General features: G+C 37.1%; 1 protein-coding gene across 2 annotated transcripts; it reads left to right on the top strand.

Moving 5' to 3' along the window:
* The first annotated feature begins 950 nt into the window (after positions 1 to 950).
* Positions 951 to 16,085, top strand: USP44 (ubiquitin specific peptidase 44). 2 transcript variants are annotated; one of them, XM_015812631.1, is made up of 6 exons: positions 951 to 1,070; positions 6,892 to 8,382; positions 12,700 to 12,898; positions 13,373 to 13,439; positions 14,428 to 14,633; positions 15,207 to 16,085. In XM_015812631.1, the coding sequence occupies exons 2-6, from the start codon at positions 6,967 to 6,969 to the stop codon at positions 15,404 to 15,406; spliced, it is 2,088 nt and encodes a 695-aa protein (XP_015668117.1). In that variant the 5' UTR covers positions 951 to 1,070; positions 6,892 to 6,966; the 3' UTR covers positions 15,407 to 16,085. The 2 variants fall into 2 exon arrangements, with proteins under 2 accessions (XP_015668117.1, XP_015668116.1); XM_015812630.1 differs by having other exon boundaries at positions 13,331 to 13,439.
* Positions 16,086 to 16,120: the final 35 nt, after the last annotated feature.

The raw sequence follows: 16,120 nt of genomic DNA, 5'->3' as shown, positions 1-16,120 counted from the left end.
GTTAAGTGAATCATTGCAATTGTTGTTAAGTGACTCTGGTTTCCCCATTGACTTTTCTCGTCAAAAGTCACAAATAGTGATCATGACTCCAGGACATTGCAACTATCATAAATATGTACCAGGTGCCAAGCATCAGAATTTTGATCACATGACCATGGAGTTGCTGCAATGATCATAAGTGTGAAAAATGGTCACAGGTCACTTTTTTCAATGCGGTTGTAACTTTGAATGGTCATTAAACAAATAGTTTTAAGTACTGTGGTGTATTATCTACAATAGTTGGGTTCACAAACCACACTCTTGAAGAGCAAACAACTACATTATAATATACAGTATGTAAACTTACATTCTATACAAGAACAAATCCTTCATGGGAGCAAATCTTTCAGAGTCGCACTGTCTGTGTGGATTTGTTCCACTGTCCCAACCTCTTCCCATTTTCCCAGATATTGTCTGATGCTCTCCATCTAAACGTTAAGTAGGCTCCACTTTATTTGGCTTGGCAAATTAGCTAAACCAGGCGCTAGTTTATTGAACAAGCTGCTACATCATTCCTAACACCCCTCCCAGCCCCCCACCCTCCCTAAAATAAAGACTGTCGCTGTGCTTATCAGCTAAAAGACTTTAAAAAATGGCCGGTTAGTTTGCGATTCAGCTCATTTTCCAGTTCTCGATTGTGGTTCCGCTCCGGTCCAGCGTGCTACACTATGTGAATCCTGGTAACTGATATGAGTACAGTAGACCATAGTTCAGGTACCCAAGACTATCGCAGAGAGGAAACACGACTCGAGAGACGCGGAAAGCTCCTATCGTGACAAGTGCACCAACAGCAATTCTGCCCACCTCCAGTGCACGCATGACTTGCGCCACTCACACGAGGAATCCCCGCAGCAGAGAAGCTGCCCGAGGGAGCGCGGCTTGACGCGCCGAGGGGGCGGGGCTTGAGCACCCCAGAACCCGAGGCTCTTAAGATGGCGGCTCCTAGCGAGGGTGTCTTGCGAGGTCGGCGGTTGCGCGACGGACCGAGAAGCTGAGTGGCTTCGGCCACCGACATGACTCGGGCCGGTCGGGTGAGAGCTGGCGGACTTTGGCGTGTCTCCGTTTTCCTGGCGGTAGCGGGGGTCCCAGTGGGGGCAGCCGTGGTGCAAGCGGGGGGCGGGAAGGAGGTAGGGGATGCCCGTTACTTCCCACTGACCTTTGACCCTACCCATCTTTCGGGCAGCCCGATCCCGGTCCCAGAGCTCGGTGTTGACCTCCTCGAAGAAGCTGGGCGAGGAACTCCCTCTCCCGCTGGTCCGGGAAAGCCGCCTTCGCCTAAATACAGTTTTGCCTCCGAGGTGTGGAGGAACAAGGCGAAATCTGGAAGCGCCGATACTGACTTGGGAAGAGCCCGGAATTTTGAGCGGGTTAATTTTTCTACCTGTCTTCTACTAACCCACTCTCGTAATTCTCTTTTTCATTGTCGCTCTCTTCTCTCTCCTCTCTCCCCCCCCCGCCCCGCAGTAATACAGAGGTTTTGAACTTTATAGGCTAAAAGCCGTTTTCGGCTACTGAAATGGTTGGCTAATAAGGAAGTGTTTAGAACTTTCTCATGTGTGGTTTATACATCGCGCTGTATTCTGGAAAGCCAGCAAATATGGAGTTTATTCAACAACCCAGAGTATAACAGGATGAATGAATCCAATCACGGTGTTTCATTTTAGGGATTAGCTATATCTTACCAGAAAGAAAGAGAATGAAAGAAAGAAGAGTTATGAACGATTAAGGTTTCTGCTGGCAGAGCAATAGAAATACATTCTGGAGAAAGTAGTTGCAGCAGTTAAAATATGTTTGTACTGCTGGAAATGTCTAAAAATTAGTCTAGAAAGAATTGTAGTTGGATATTAGATTGGCTGCCTTTTTTCTGGAAACACTGTCTTCCTCATGAATCTTTGTTTTGAAAGTTGACATATTGATTAAGAGGAACTTCTGGCATTTATTTGATGGCTAACACAGATGAGATACAAGATTAATAGTCAATATACAATGGAAAGTAAAGGGAACATTCATTTTCCTGTTCTCAATTAGGATTATATTATTTGTAAATATGACAAATGATCTTAAAGTATGTATCTAAATGCTTTGTTTTTATATATAATTTTCTGCAGATAACATTTATTAAAATGAGCAAACCTTACAAAAGATAAGATTTAAGATAAATAAACCAGTAGGATTTGATCATTTATTCTGCATATATCTCCTCCAGTAGCTGCTGTGAAGTAATGTAAACTAACAACTCTGCTAACTGCTCAGTGTGTGGTTGCAATTAGATTGTCTCAGAATGAAATAGTATATTTTTTAAGTATCTCATTATTTCTGGAATTGGAATGCATTCTGTATTATCCAGCAAAATAGCAGGGCTGGGTAAATGGAGGCCCATACCTTCATGACAAAGCTGCTGTACCACAGGAAGCTCCAACAGCACGACCCAAAGCCTCAGAGTCCTGGGAACCTCCAACAGTGCATCTCCAAGCCTCAGCATCCTGGGAAATGCTCCAGCCCAGTCCCAGCTTTACCTGTCCTTGCTACCTGCACTCCAAGTCTCCTGCTGCCTCAGCTGACCTTTGATATTTTCTTGCTTCCATTGCTGATGAGGCATTCCCATGTTGGCCCTTCACAAAGAAACCATGTGAGCCATCTTCCCCATGTCTCACGTAGGAAATCTCCATGCACGACCTTGGAAGAAAGCCTTGCAGAGCCAGCAGTTGCCTCGCAAAGGGCCAAACCAGGCATGCTTTGTCAGCAGTGGGATAGAAAAGGTCAGGGTAAGAGGCTGCAGAATATAGGGAGCCAAATGGCTAAAAGAAAGTACCCTGCAGTTGTAAGTGTGGGTAGGCTGCCAAGTGCCTGAATTCTGATCATATGACCACAGGGCAAAAAGGTAGTAAGTCCTTTAGCTTCATAGCTTTGAATAGTAGCTGAACATCTGATCATAAGTCAAGGACTTAATATACTTATATTAAGAAATAGTTTTGATTCTTGGGAATAAAGTTTGTATGAAGTCAAGTTTCATTGTGTACTACTGAAGCACCAGTATCAGCAGACTTAGGGGAATCTTGATATTTGCAAAAGTAAAAAAGCAAAACAAAGAATAGCTGAAAAAAACACTGAATAGCTGAATGATTATGGGAAATATGAGAAAGGATATAATGAGAAATTGGGCAGGTGGTATGGAATAAACTGGCTGAAACCTAAGCTGGAGCACCTAAATGGTAATGTTTAATTAAGGTTCTAGTTCTCTTAGATTTCTCTATCATAGAAAGTGTGTTGGTCTGCAGTGTACTTGCCACTGTGAACTGTAGGCAAAACATTTTTGTTCACTTTTGATTAAGAAGTCAACTTTATGATTTAATTAGTACACAACAATTAAAGAATCCACAGCTTGATGTACAAAACTCTTACCAAAGTACTCTTTTAATGAGCATTGAAACACAATTTGTATTGACATCCTTTCCCATTAACAGACTGTTCTTAGTACCTAACGGAAGTTGTAATTGTGGCTTTCAGATGACCTGAAAACAGGAAAATTGCAGTACAGATAGTTCTTACTGATTACAATAGGGACTGGTTGTTAAATGCAACATCACATGACCTTATGATACTAGTTCTGTTGGTTGCAGTTGTTAAATGAATTGTTGGTTAAGTGCAGTGTTACATGTCACAACTTGCTACTTCCTGCCAACTTCCCCATTGACTTTCCTCGTCAGAAACCAACTGTAAATGGTGATCATGGGATGCTGCAACTATTATCAATGGTTCCCAAGCATCTGAATCACGATGATGTGATAGCTACAACTTTGAAGTCCAGTTGTAAGTCTCTGTTTTCATAAGTTCAAATGGTCACTGAATGAATAGTCAGTAAGAAGGACTACCTACCTATATCAGTTTGGATAAAGACAATGGACTGTTGATGTTGAAAGAAATTTTAGTTACTGTCTTGAATCTGCAAAAATATTGTGGCATAGTATTCACTGGGCTACCATAATTATTCATTTTTTTCACGGATTCCCCTACCCAATGCATATATCTTCTTTTTAGCTTTATCCTTATAACAATCCTGTGTGGTATGTCAAATTAAGGAAGTTGCTGGCTCAGATTCATCCAGTGATCTTCCTGATAGGCTAGAATTTGAATCCAAATTTCAGTCTAGCTATAACTGTTGAAACATGCTAGCATATTTTGGGGTGAATGAAAATAGCAAAACTTGTCCCAAATCTATACCCAAGTAGGTCTGATCTAATCATTGAAAGACTTCTTGGTGGCCTGTACCTCATTTAATAACACTGTGTTTATTAACTGGGTTACTGTTGTAATTGAAGTTCACCTGTTCGTAATGCATCTGTGCACTGAGGGATAGGAAAGAAAAATATCTATTTGGAAGAATTTTACAGAAGTTATCAAGCATTTCTGAATTGCTTTAGAGAGAGAATGAAGATTGGGTCACAATGGATGGGCTATGGAGGACTGTTTGATTGTTTGCTTTTTATCTGTTAGAAGATATTAAGTTTTCAGTGTTCCATGTAGCCTCATTGCTTGAATGAGGCTGAAATTGCATATTTACACATACTTCTTATTTAGACAAATCCCCTATGCTGCATCTCTTTGTGATAACTATACACAGTACAACAAACAGCATATATATAATAAAGAATAAACTAGTAATTTTCTTTTCTGGCATTTTATTCTTGTAATTGTTGCAGCCTTTTATATGTTAGCTTTATTAACTACCAGTGATCAAGAAAGTACTCGACTAGCTTGTTAGCCATTTAATTGGTAAAATGATTTTTAATGTAGAAGTGATATGAAACAAATACTGATTAATATTGATAACAGTTGCAGCATCTAATAAATAATTGATAGTGAGTTTAGAATCTGTTTTACTACTATAAAATATTTTTAGATTATGAATCTAATCATGTTGGTACACTGATTGCATTTTTGTTAAATAAAGACTAAGAGGGAATATGTATTTCTACTTAAAGGAAAACATTTTCATTATTTTTTAAAATCATTATGTAATTGGAAGACCTTCCCTACAATTAAATTGAAATATTTAAGGTTCTAACTAGCATATTAAAGTTTCACATGTCCTGAACAAGGCAGTAAGTTGGCTTTGATTATAGCTCTAGAGTTTTTGGTATTGTTAGTTGTATTGCAAGAAATAAAGTGTCCTATTATCATTATTTGTTAGCAGACCATCTTCAACAATTGTCTCTTGTACCAAATACCTCTTTATATAACAAATATCTTTAAACCTAGAAAAAAAGCTAGATTAAGTATTCAAATTAATGAATCCTTATCACTTTACCTTCCTGAAATTATCCTGTAATATACATGTATTCCTCGACTTACAACAGTTCGTTCAGTGACTGTTCAAAGTTACAACGGCACTGAAAAAGATTGTTTTTCACACTTACGACTATTAAGTATTCCCATGATCTTGTGTTCAAAATTCAAGTGCTTGGCAACTGACCCATATTTATGATGGTTGCAGTGTCCATGGGTCATGTGATCTCCTTTTGCGACTTTCTGACAAGCAAAGTCAGTGGGGAAGCCAGATTCATTTAACAACTGGGTTACCAACTTATCAACTGCAATGATTCACTTAACAAATGTGGCAAGAAAGGTCGTAAAATGGGGCAAAACTCACTTAACAAATGTCTTACTTAACAGAAATTTTGGGTTCAATTGTGGTCGTAAGTCGAGGACTACCTGTATCATTTTCTTTTTGTAAATTATATACTGCAAGATATGAGATTGTTTTTGAACTCATGGGTTATATAAATAGACAGACAGACAGACAGACAGACAGATCATGAAGGATCCTTGGCTAACAAATAACAGCAGGTTGTTTTTTCTAGCTGTAGGAACCTTTGTATAAATCAGAGGTCCCCAACTTTTTGGGCACCAGGGACTGGTTCCGTGGAAAGAGGTTTTTCTGCAGACCGGAGGGGGCATGGTTTCATGTACTGCCTGCATCTCGTGGATGGGGTTTCACTTGTTTGTGCGGCCCAGTTACTGGCATGCCACGGTCCGGTACTGGTCCACAGACCAGGGGTTGGGGACCCCTGGTATAAATGATTTGAAGTAGTTTCTGTGATTGTGGCAGTTTATACTGAAAAGCTATGGAGACAAATAAAAGAACAGAGTTGCCTTATTGTCATTTTTCTTTTCAAAAATACTTTCTTCCTCCTCTTCTTTATAATCTTTTACCTGTACTAATTTAACAGACCTTTATTTTAAGATCTTTATTTTAAGAATTTTACATAAAGTCTTGTGAGTTATCCCATACTAATTTTTTAAAACCTCTCATGTAATAGCTGCCATTTCAGGATATAAGGTTGACCTCCAGCATAAGAGCAATAAGGATTCCTAATTATTGGATCTCTCTCTGTCTCTCTGTCTCTGTCTGTCTGTCTGTCTCTCTCTCTCTCTCTGTGTGTGTGTGTGTGTGTGTGTGTGTGTGTCTGTGATACGTTACACTAAGATCCCTAATGACTAAAAATTGGGCCACAGTATGTCAGTCATTATAAATATACATTGTGTGTTCTCTTTTCTTTAAAGACAGTTCTAAGTGGAGTTGATTTTAGTCATTGTGATTTAAATCTCTGTGTGTGGGACAAAGAGTGCTGTTTTCAGAATGGACAGAACAGGATCAAAATAATTTTTTTGAACATGAAACAGTACTTCAAATTTGGATGTTTTTACATAGCTTCCTAGAGACAATTATGAATATATATATACATATATCTTACTTTCATTGTGTTATTGATCTGAGAGTCTTAATCGTTTCATTTTTTGTGGCGTGATACTAAAAGCATAATGAAATCTATTTTTTCCCCTCATTTTCAGGCGAAAATGCAAAACCTAAGAAACTGTTGGGCTGATGAATTTCTATAGTATATTCTCAACATTGTGAGATTGACAATGGATAAATGTAAGCATGTAGGCCGACTGCGGCTTGCCCAGGACCATTCAATTGTGAATCCTCACAAATGGCATTGTATGGTATGCAATACTACAGAATCTGTATGGGCCTGTCTCAGTTGCTCTCATGTTGCTTGTGGAAGATATATTGAAGAACATGCACTAAAGCACTTTCAGGAAAGCAATCATCCAGTAGCATTGGAAGTAAATGAGCTGTACATTTTTTGCTACCTTTGTGATGATTATGTTCTTAATGATAACGCAACTGGTGACATAAAACTTTTACGAAGTATATTAAGTGCAATCAAGAGCCAGAATTATGACTGTACTACTCGGAGTGGTAGGATTCTGCGATCTATGGGCATAAGCGATGATCTTTCACATAATAATGCTCAAGCTTTGCTTCGAAGTCAAGACCGTATGTTCACAGCCCTGTGGCACAGGAGGCATGCATTAATGGGCAAAGTATTTAGAACTTGGTTTGAACTAACACCAACTGGGAAAAGGATTTTAGAAGAAGATAAGCTGTGTGAACAGGCAGAAGAAAGACGAGTCAATGCTAGGAAGAAAAGAGAAGAGCGGAAACGTCAATTGAAGGAGGAAATGGAAAAAATACCACCAAGGAAAAGCTTTCGCTTGCAAAAACAAAACAAAGAATCTTCAGTCTGTGCACTAAAAATGCCACAAAGTTTGGGCTCTGATATAGAGCTGAAAGTAACAGCTACCTCAGATGATGCAAAGTTAAAAAAAATTAATGACTCTCCAGCCAAACGAAGATCTACTATGACTCCTGGTGTGACAGGACTACGAAACTTGGGAAATACTTGCTATATGAACTCTATTCTTCAGGTATTGAGTCATTTGTTCATATTTAGGGAATGTTTTTTAAAGCTTGATTTAAACCAAACACAAGAGTTGTTAGCAATTGGAGCCAGTGGCAAAACAAGATCATCTACAAAGCAGCCTCTGTCTGCTACCTTTGATGTTCAAGAACACAAAACCTTTGTTAAGCACCAGACATTTTCTGCAAGGCGATTTAGTACATCATCTGGTTTAAGTGGTGGTGGATCAAGTAATAGAAATATGGAACTTATTCAGCCCAAGGAACCAAGTTCAAAGTACATTTCTCTTTGTCATGAATTACATACTTTGTTTCAAGTTATGTGGTCTGGCAAGTGGGCATTGGTGTCTCCTTTTGCCATGCTCCATTCTGTGTGGAGACTAATCCCAGCCTTCCATGGTTATGCCCAACAAGATGCTCAGGAATTTCTTTGTGAACTTTTGGATAAAGTCCAACAAGAATTGGAGACAGTTAGAGCAAAAAGTCCGACCCTCATTCCAGCTTCTCAAAGGAAACTCATTAAAAAAGTTTTGAATGTGGTCAACACTATTTTTCATGGACAGCTTTTAAGTCAGGTAAATACTTTAGAATAAGATTATTCAGTGAATGAGTGATGGAAAATTCAGTGTAGTATAAGATTGCAGACTCAGCTTCCTTACTGTTTTATATTAAATCAGAATCCAACTTAGTATTGTATTTTGAGTAAGCAATATTTTGTACTGTTTCAAGCAGGCTTCAGTCCCTGCCTGCTATATCACTTATTTCTTAAATTAAGAATTGTCTTGTTTCTTATGGTTCTGCCAGCATATTATGATAGTGTAAAGTCATAGTTACACAGACTTCTATTGGTACACAAGCAGAATGTGTTTAAAAAGAAGACATTACTTGTGACAATACTCTTACTCTGAGAGTCACAAGAAAGTATAACTGGCATCAATCCAGAATTTCTCCTGGTACAAAGACAAAAGATTTTAAGTTAATCTTTTTATGGCCTTCACTGTTTGAAGGCTTTTCTGCTTTTAAAGTTGTTATATTTAATAACAGAACTGAATTTTAATTTTATTTACATTGCACAGGGATTCCCTGTAGATGAAACTTTAGAACTACAAGTAGTTCTCAATTTATGACCACAACTGACCCCAAAATTTATGTTACTAAATGAAACTGTTATTAAGTGAATTTTGCCCCATTTTACGACCTTTCTTGCCACCATTGTTAAATGAATCACTGCAGTTGTTAAATTAGTAACACGATTGTTAAATGAATCTGGCTTCCCCATTGACTTTGCTTGTCAGAAGTTCGCAAAAGGTGATCACATCACCCCAGGACATTGCAACTTTCATAAATATGAGTCAGTTGCCAAGTGTCTGAAGTTTGATCACGTGACCGTGGGGATGCTACAATGGTCATAAGCCTTTGTAACTTTGAATGGTCACTAAATGAATTGTTGGAAGTTGAGGATTACCTGTATTTTAACAAATATAAAAAATACTTGTTCCTTAGTAAAGATCTTGAGGTAATTTCAAAAGTAAAATAAATTCAGCAGAACAAGTAAAAATAAGCAACAGCATTTCCATAATTTAAGAGCTTGGTTAAATGAAAAATTATTTCCATTTAGCCGCAGAATGGGTGTTTAATCCTGTTAGAGCTGTGTTTGTCTATGATAGTACCACCTTTTCCAACTAAACAACTTTAGCTTAGCTTAGCTTAAGCTTTTGTGAGCTGTAGCTCACTTACATCTGATGAAAGCTGCTCACTTGCATCTGATGAAGTGAATTGCAGTTCACAAACATGTATGCATTTTAATAAAAAATGTGTTAATTAAAAAAGGTTCTAATGGAATCATCCTGAATTTTTTTGCAATGGTATAAGTATGAGGCTGTTGTATTTTTTCTTACTTTTTATATAATATAACAATGTAATTTAAACAATGTGCTCCTTTGAATCTGTTTCTAAAATCGATCTTGTCAAGCTTCCAGCACTTTGATTCACAATTCAATTACTCCAAAAGATCTCTACTTTCTTTGATGGAACTACTCTGGAATTCCATCAACTGCTCTGGAATTCCAATTCAGATAGCTTGTTAGAACATCTTCTGTTATCCAAGTATATTTTACTTCTGAATGTCATTAATGCTCTGTGTGCATGTAATTTATCCTTATTTCTTTGTTAGATTGATTAGATTGTTATCCCATTAATTAGATTGATTAGATTATCTCATTGCAATTATTTTTATAAATGACTCAAAGCAGAAAATATACATAATACTCCTTCCTCCTATTTTCTCCACAACACCCCTGTGAGGTGGGTTGGACAGAGAGAGAGAGTAATGCCTTATTGTGGTAGCTATGATTGGATAATTATTTTGTGGTTGGAAAGTTTGCTTTTAAAGGATCTGCACTATGTCTGCTCCTAATGAGGGAAGACTTCATTTTATACTCAGGTGACAGATTCTCACTTAGGTGAGCATGGGTCTTCATTTACATACTCCTTGAGTCCAGAAACAGAGTTCTACAATTGTAAAAATCCCTCACTGTTGATCTGCAAGCAGTCTCTGGTCATGATATGCAAATTCTGAGATATTTACAAGTGTTTGAAAATTAGTATAGTCCCCTGATGGTATGTTTGCACAAATTTGGAAACAAGGGCGTTTGATGACATTTATATGGAGATTCCCACAGATATTTCCAAGTAATAGCATATGCTGAGCCACCCATCTCTGTTGTTTCGTCATACAAGAAGGACCCTGGGATCATGGATGAAGAGAATTGCAAACCACAACTATAATTCTTCACAGTTGCAAAGACAAGATAGCTTATGTGTTAAGCAAAGTTGCAGTTTTAGTTGGTGGTCTGCTTAAGCTAAATTGTTAAACAAAATCATTTCTAAAATCAGTGGTTAAAACTAGGATTTTTCAATATGAGCTTGAAATTAGATTGCTCAGCCTCACTTTGCAGGCCTTGAATTTTTTTATTTGAAGGGAGAAGAGAAATAATTCATAATACATATGATAGCAAATATATTACTGTAGCAACATTCTTTATATTTCCTATAAGATTTTAGTTGTATACTGTACTTCAGAGAAGAAATATAAGAGTATTGAGATAAAAAATGGACCATGTGCTTTGGATCCTGCTTCATCAATCATTAGTAAAAAGTCTATGTCTTTTCTGGGCTTGCATATCTCAGGGAAATATATGATGAAAGGGAGCCAACATGCGATTATACTTTCCATAAGATCTCCTGAATGCCACTATTTCCTAAGCCATGAGTCTACCATGCAAGCTTAGGAAGAGAATAATGTTAAGGAGCTGCTAGTAGGTAGAATAAAGTACCCACGCTGGATCTAAAGCAATTTGTTCTCTTTAAATTCAAATATTTATACTGTACAAATATCCAAATAGGTCAGACTGTACTGTATTCTTTGTCATCTTAATTTCAGTTAATTTATTCTTCATTGGTCTTTCCTGTATATTTATGCACACTGTAGCATTTATTTAGAGATTAAAGCTTTTAAATCAGTAAGCCTTTGGGGCTAAAAAAAAGTGTTTTGTTTTATACAAATTTCCTACAGTGAAATACAATTAAATATTGTATGCAGCCCATCCATCCATAATATCTTTGTTGTAACTTTTCTGGGCTTGTATGAATTGGAAACTTAGTGAAATGTGCCGATCCAAATATACTTTGCTTATTTGAAGACTCCCAGATCTGTACTCATTTTCAGTTGACACATAGCACAAAGGGAGGGGGGTTTATCAGGTGCTTCGCTAGTCTAAACAGATTTTCTCCCATGGGAACCAAGGTCATCGGCTGCTCCCGGGACTGTAGGCTGGGTGTTTCGTGGAAAGCCCGCCAAGAAGATGTATTGGGCAATATAATAGCTTGCATAGCTTTAGGGGTGGGATTTCTTAACTTTGTATTGGGGATTGTTACGTGTCTATTCAGACTTGGTTTCACTTTTGACGTGCCGATACTTTGTATCAATAAACATGTTCTTTGAGGAACTTGCAAGCCTCGGAGTTCTGCTTTATTTGTCTCTGTCGGAACCATGACAACTGGGCTTTTTCTACAAAGTTTTTATAATTTTAAGATATACACTTGTATGACATTATATGATTTCTTCTATAAAACTGTACTTTGCTATAATATAATTAACCCTTCCCTTTGAGGGAAAAGTTAGTTATAGTTTCCAATTTTGATTTAATCTTTAAATGTCAGTGGATCCATTTAAAATTAAGGATGAAGATCCTACAAGATGAGAGAGAAAACAAGTAATTTGTCTTTGCATCGTTTATTCAAATATACCGTGTTTCCCAGAAAATAAGACCGGTCTTATATTTTTTTTGCCTCCAAAAGAGGTGCCAGGTCTTATTTTCGGGGGATGTCTTACCTGCTTACCTTAAGATCGCCGTGGCGAGGCCTCCCACGCCCTGATATCTGTTGTGCCGCCTGAGTTCTGCGGCTGCTCGTAGCAGGAAGCCACATAGCACATCGTGCCGGTGCCACCGTTCGTGGTAGGAGGCTACATGGCTTGTGCTGTGGCAGCACGAGCAGCGGCACCAGCATGATGCGCCACATGCAGCCGGCCGCAAGTAGCCGCAAAAGAACTCGGACAGCAGTGTGACAGGTGTTGGGGCACGGGAGGCCTGGCTACAGGGGTCCTAAGGTAAGTGGGTGCAGGGTGCATAGGTCATCTCTACCCCCCACCCCCACCCCAGCTTGAATTTTACACGTGTGCCTTGCCCCAAACCTAGGTCTTATTTTGGGTGTAGGGCTTATATTAGGCGCAGATGTAAAAATCAAACTAGGGCTTATTTTTGGATAGATCTTATTTTTGGGGAAACATGTAGAACTGGAAATTCAGATTAACTGATGGTTTGTATTGACAGGTAACATGCCTTGCATGTGACAACAAATCAAATACTGTAGAGCCTTTCTGGGACTTGTCATTGGAATTTCCTGAAAGATACCACTGCAATGGGAGAGAGACAACCTGTCAGTATCCATGCTTGTTGACAGAGATGTTGGCCAAATTTACAGAAACTGAAGCTTTAGAAGGGAAGATATATGCCTGTAACCAGTGCAACAGTGAGTAAAGACTGTATGTACTCAGGGATCTGATTTTCATATATGATGTTAACCAACTAATAGGGTTATTTTAAAAAAAATGTTACTTATGTGAAATATTTTAACAGAATGTAAAACAAACTTTGTGCTTACATCATTAGCACAAGTGGCTATTTATTACATTTTGCATGTTTACCAATGAATATATACTGCAATCTAAATTGTATCTTGACTGTTCTACCAATCAAAATGTATTTTTATGATAGTTCTAAAGTGATTACTTCTTTCTAATTTAACTTGGTATCCACAAAAATTCTGTTACTGTATTTTGGGATAGTTCTAGAATGCCTCATTTGTATTTTTATCATGTATATTATGCACATATTAAAGGGTATTAATCTAATTTTATGATGTGATCTGCTATAAATTAGAGGGAGGCTATTTTTCTTACAGCAAAACGAAGAAAATTTTCTTCTAAACCTGTTCTACTCACAGAGGCACAGAAGCAGCTTCTGGTGTGCCACCTACCTCAGATTCTGCGGTTACACCTTAAGCGATTCAGGTAACGTAAATTGTATTTGTGAGGGGTTTTTTTTTTTTACTTTTTTACTTTTTTTCAATAAAGTATTTCTTCTTTAATGGTCATTAAGCTACATTCTCTATATGGCATCCCCATTACTATAATGTCTTTAGGAAAGTAATTAAGAAATGTTTTGTAATAATTATTACAGCTGATATAAAGTACTTTAAACATTTTATCCATTCCAAAACAAGTAGATTTATGAGAGAAAGCAAAATTGTCAATTGGACTTAAATGAAGACTTTCCATAAAGTTTGAAGATGAGAGGAATACTATGCAACTCACTGGGAGCTTCATTGGGAGCTCCCTGGAGGTGGAAACCATATACAGATAGTTCTTGTTTAGCAACCAGAATTGGAACTGGCATCTCAGTCATTAAGCAAAGCAGTTGCTTGAGTGAAAGCACAAGCTTATGAACTTATTTCAGCTTTGCTTTATTGAAGGTTACAAATGGAAGAATTGGTTGTGAAGTTGTTTTTATTGCCATTATAATTATAAAGGCTCACTCATCAAGGCAGTAATTAAACAAGAACGACCTGAATCAGAAACTCAATATATAGAAATTTTACTAAAAAATAAAGTCCAGCAGATCTTTTATGCTTAAATTGCAAGGTATTTTAAATATTAAAAGAATTTTCTTAAATGTAAGAACATTTTGAAGATGAAGGCAAATTAAGTAGCAACATTGTGGAGAGTGTTAGTAGAGATCTTCAAACAGAGGCTGATTAGCTATGTTACAGCTGTCTAGTTCTGATTTTCCTGCATTGAACAGACGATATGATGATAACTCAGTTTGGATTCATTGCTATGATACTGAACAAAAGTCATACTCCTTCCTGTAGTACACAGTGTTTTTAGACTATTGGACTACTATGTTATTTAGTAGTAAATTAATTTATAAAAGTAAAATAAGTAACAAATTCTTTCAAAATATGAAAAAGAAAAAAAAGTTTCATTTTTCCTCCTGTAGATGGTCAGGACGCAATCATCGTGAGAAGATTGGTGTGCATGTCAATTTTGATGAGATACTAAACATGGAACCCTATTGTTGCAGAAAATCTCTAAAATCCCTTATGGCAGATTACTTTATTTATGATTTGTCTGCTGTTGTGATGCATCATGGCAAAGGATTTGGTTCAGGACACTACACTGCCTATTGCTATAATTCAGATGGAGGTAATTCATATGGAAATGCACAGATTACTGGATTTATGAGAAATGCAATTGATAAGGTTATGGCAATTTTGGAGATATTTTTATGTTATAAGTAATGTTTACATTCTTGAGGTTCATAATCTGGAAATCTGAAAAAATTATAGCATATAACATTGAAAGATCAGTCTCTTAGCTGAACTACCTTGCATGAAATCCCATTTTCCCTGGATATTAGAAACTGTTTCATATAATTATTTCAGATACAGCTGTTTTTGTATTGGAGAACTTTGAAAGGTGTGTGTGTGTGTGTGTGTGTGTGTGTGTATCTTCATTACACTAGGAATGTTGCCTATCTGTAATTACAAATCACTACACAGCTTGAATTAATTTAATTTGTTGTGGCTTTCATATGGAAGTGGTTGGTTACTATGGGAGCACAGTGCTGCTTTACTTAAATCTTTGGTCTGGTTCAGCACAATGTTAGTTATATACTTAATAAACTATAGATTCTTAAATTATAAAAATATAAATCTTGTGCTTTTAGAAGAAAACATCAATGTTACCATTTTTATTATTATTTTTTCATTGTTCTAGGGTTCTGGGTACACTGCAATGATTCCAAGCTCACCATGTGCACTATGGAAGAAGTATGCAAGGCCCAGGCATATATTTTGTTTTATACCCAACGAGTTACTTTAATGAATGGACATTGGAGAATGTCAAGTCTTGATTCACCATCTGGAAAACAGGCAAATACTGAAGTTAATGGCTCCAATGTGAAAAGTAACAGCTAATTCAAAGCCAAATTGCTATGTACAGGATAAGTCTGAATTGTCACTTGCGCATGTATTTAGGCAAGTAAGCGCAATAATGTACTAAATCTGCTTTCTGGAGCCAAATTTTATTACATGTTCAGATCTTTTATACCTTTTAAACTCATTCATGACAGTAACTTCCCAAGTTACTAGCATATATAGCTATTGTTAAGAGAAAATCTTCCATTTGAATCTTTAAATTTTACCTCAAGCTGTTTTTCAGCATTTTAGTATTTTGAAGTAGGAAACTTAGATGAGGAATATGGGTGGGCAAACTCTAGACTATTTTTAAATTAAAAGCTGTGTTTTATACTAGTACTAGCAGTTCTGTGGATCTTGTCTGCAGGAATCTGTCTTGCTTTCATGATTAAAAGATATGATGGTAACAAATGTGTTTTTCTTCTGGGCATTTAAAATGTTCTCTTTCTTCTGTAACCGAAGAGTACGACACTTCTCACATATTATTAAAGCACTAAATCACTAGAAAGATCAGTAAGAACATTAGAATATTATCATTTCCCTAGCCTATTTATTGCTTCACTCCAGGAATACTGAACTAAATGGAAACCTGTGAGGAAGGTGTAAATGGCAATAGTAATTGCAAAAAAACAAGAGCTCGTAGGTTTTCTGCCACAGATTCTGTATCTAATCTATAGATAGGTAGTCCTTGGCTTACAACCAGTCACTTAGTGA

This window comes from Protobothrops mucrosquamatus, unplaced genomic scaffold (genome assembly GCF_001527695.2).
Source record: "Protobothrops mucrosquamatus isolate PMUCROS unplaced genomic scaffold, P.Mucros_1.0 scaffold102, whole genome shotgun sequence".
Lineage (NCBI taxonomy): Eukaryota > Metazoa > Chordata > Lepidosauria > Squamata > Viperidae > Protobothrops > Protobothrops mucrosquamatus.
Note: the sequence above shows the minus strand (reverse complement) of the source record. Positions and strands in the feature narration are given on the sequence as shown.

Excerpts from the sequence above, each read along its gene's own strand:
- USP44 (XM_015812630.1), top strand. The coding sequence starts at position 6,967 with ATGGATAAATGTAAGCATGTAGGCCGACTGCGGCTTGCCCAGGACCAT. Across the intron at positions 8,383-12,699 it reads ATGGACAGCTTTTAAGTCAG|GTAACATGCCTTGCATGTGA; the intron begins GTAAATACTTTA and ends TTGTATTGACAG. Across the intron at positions 13,440-14,427 it reads TTACACCTTAAGCGATTCAG|ATGGTCAGGACGCAATCATC; the intron begins GTAACGTAAATT and ends TTCCTCCTGTAG.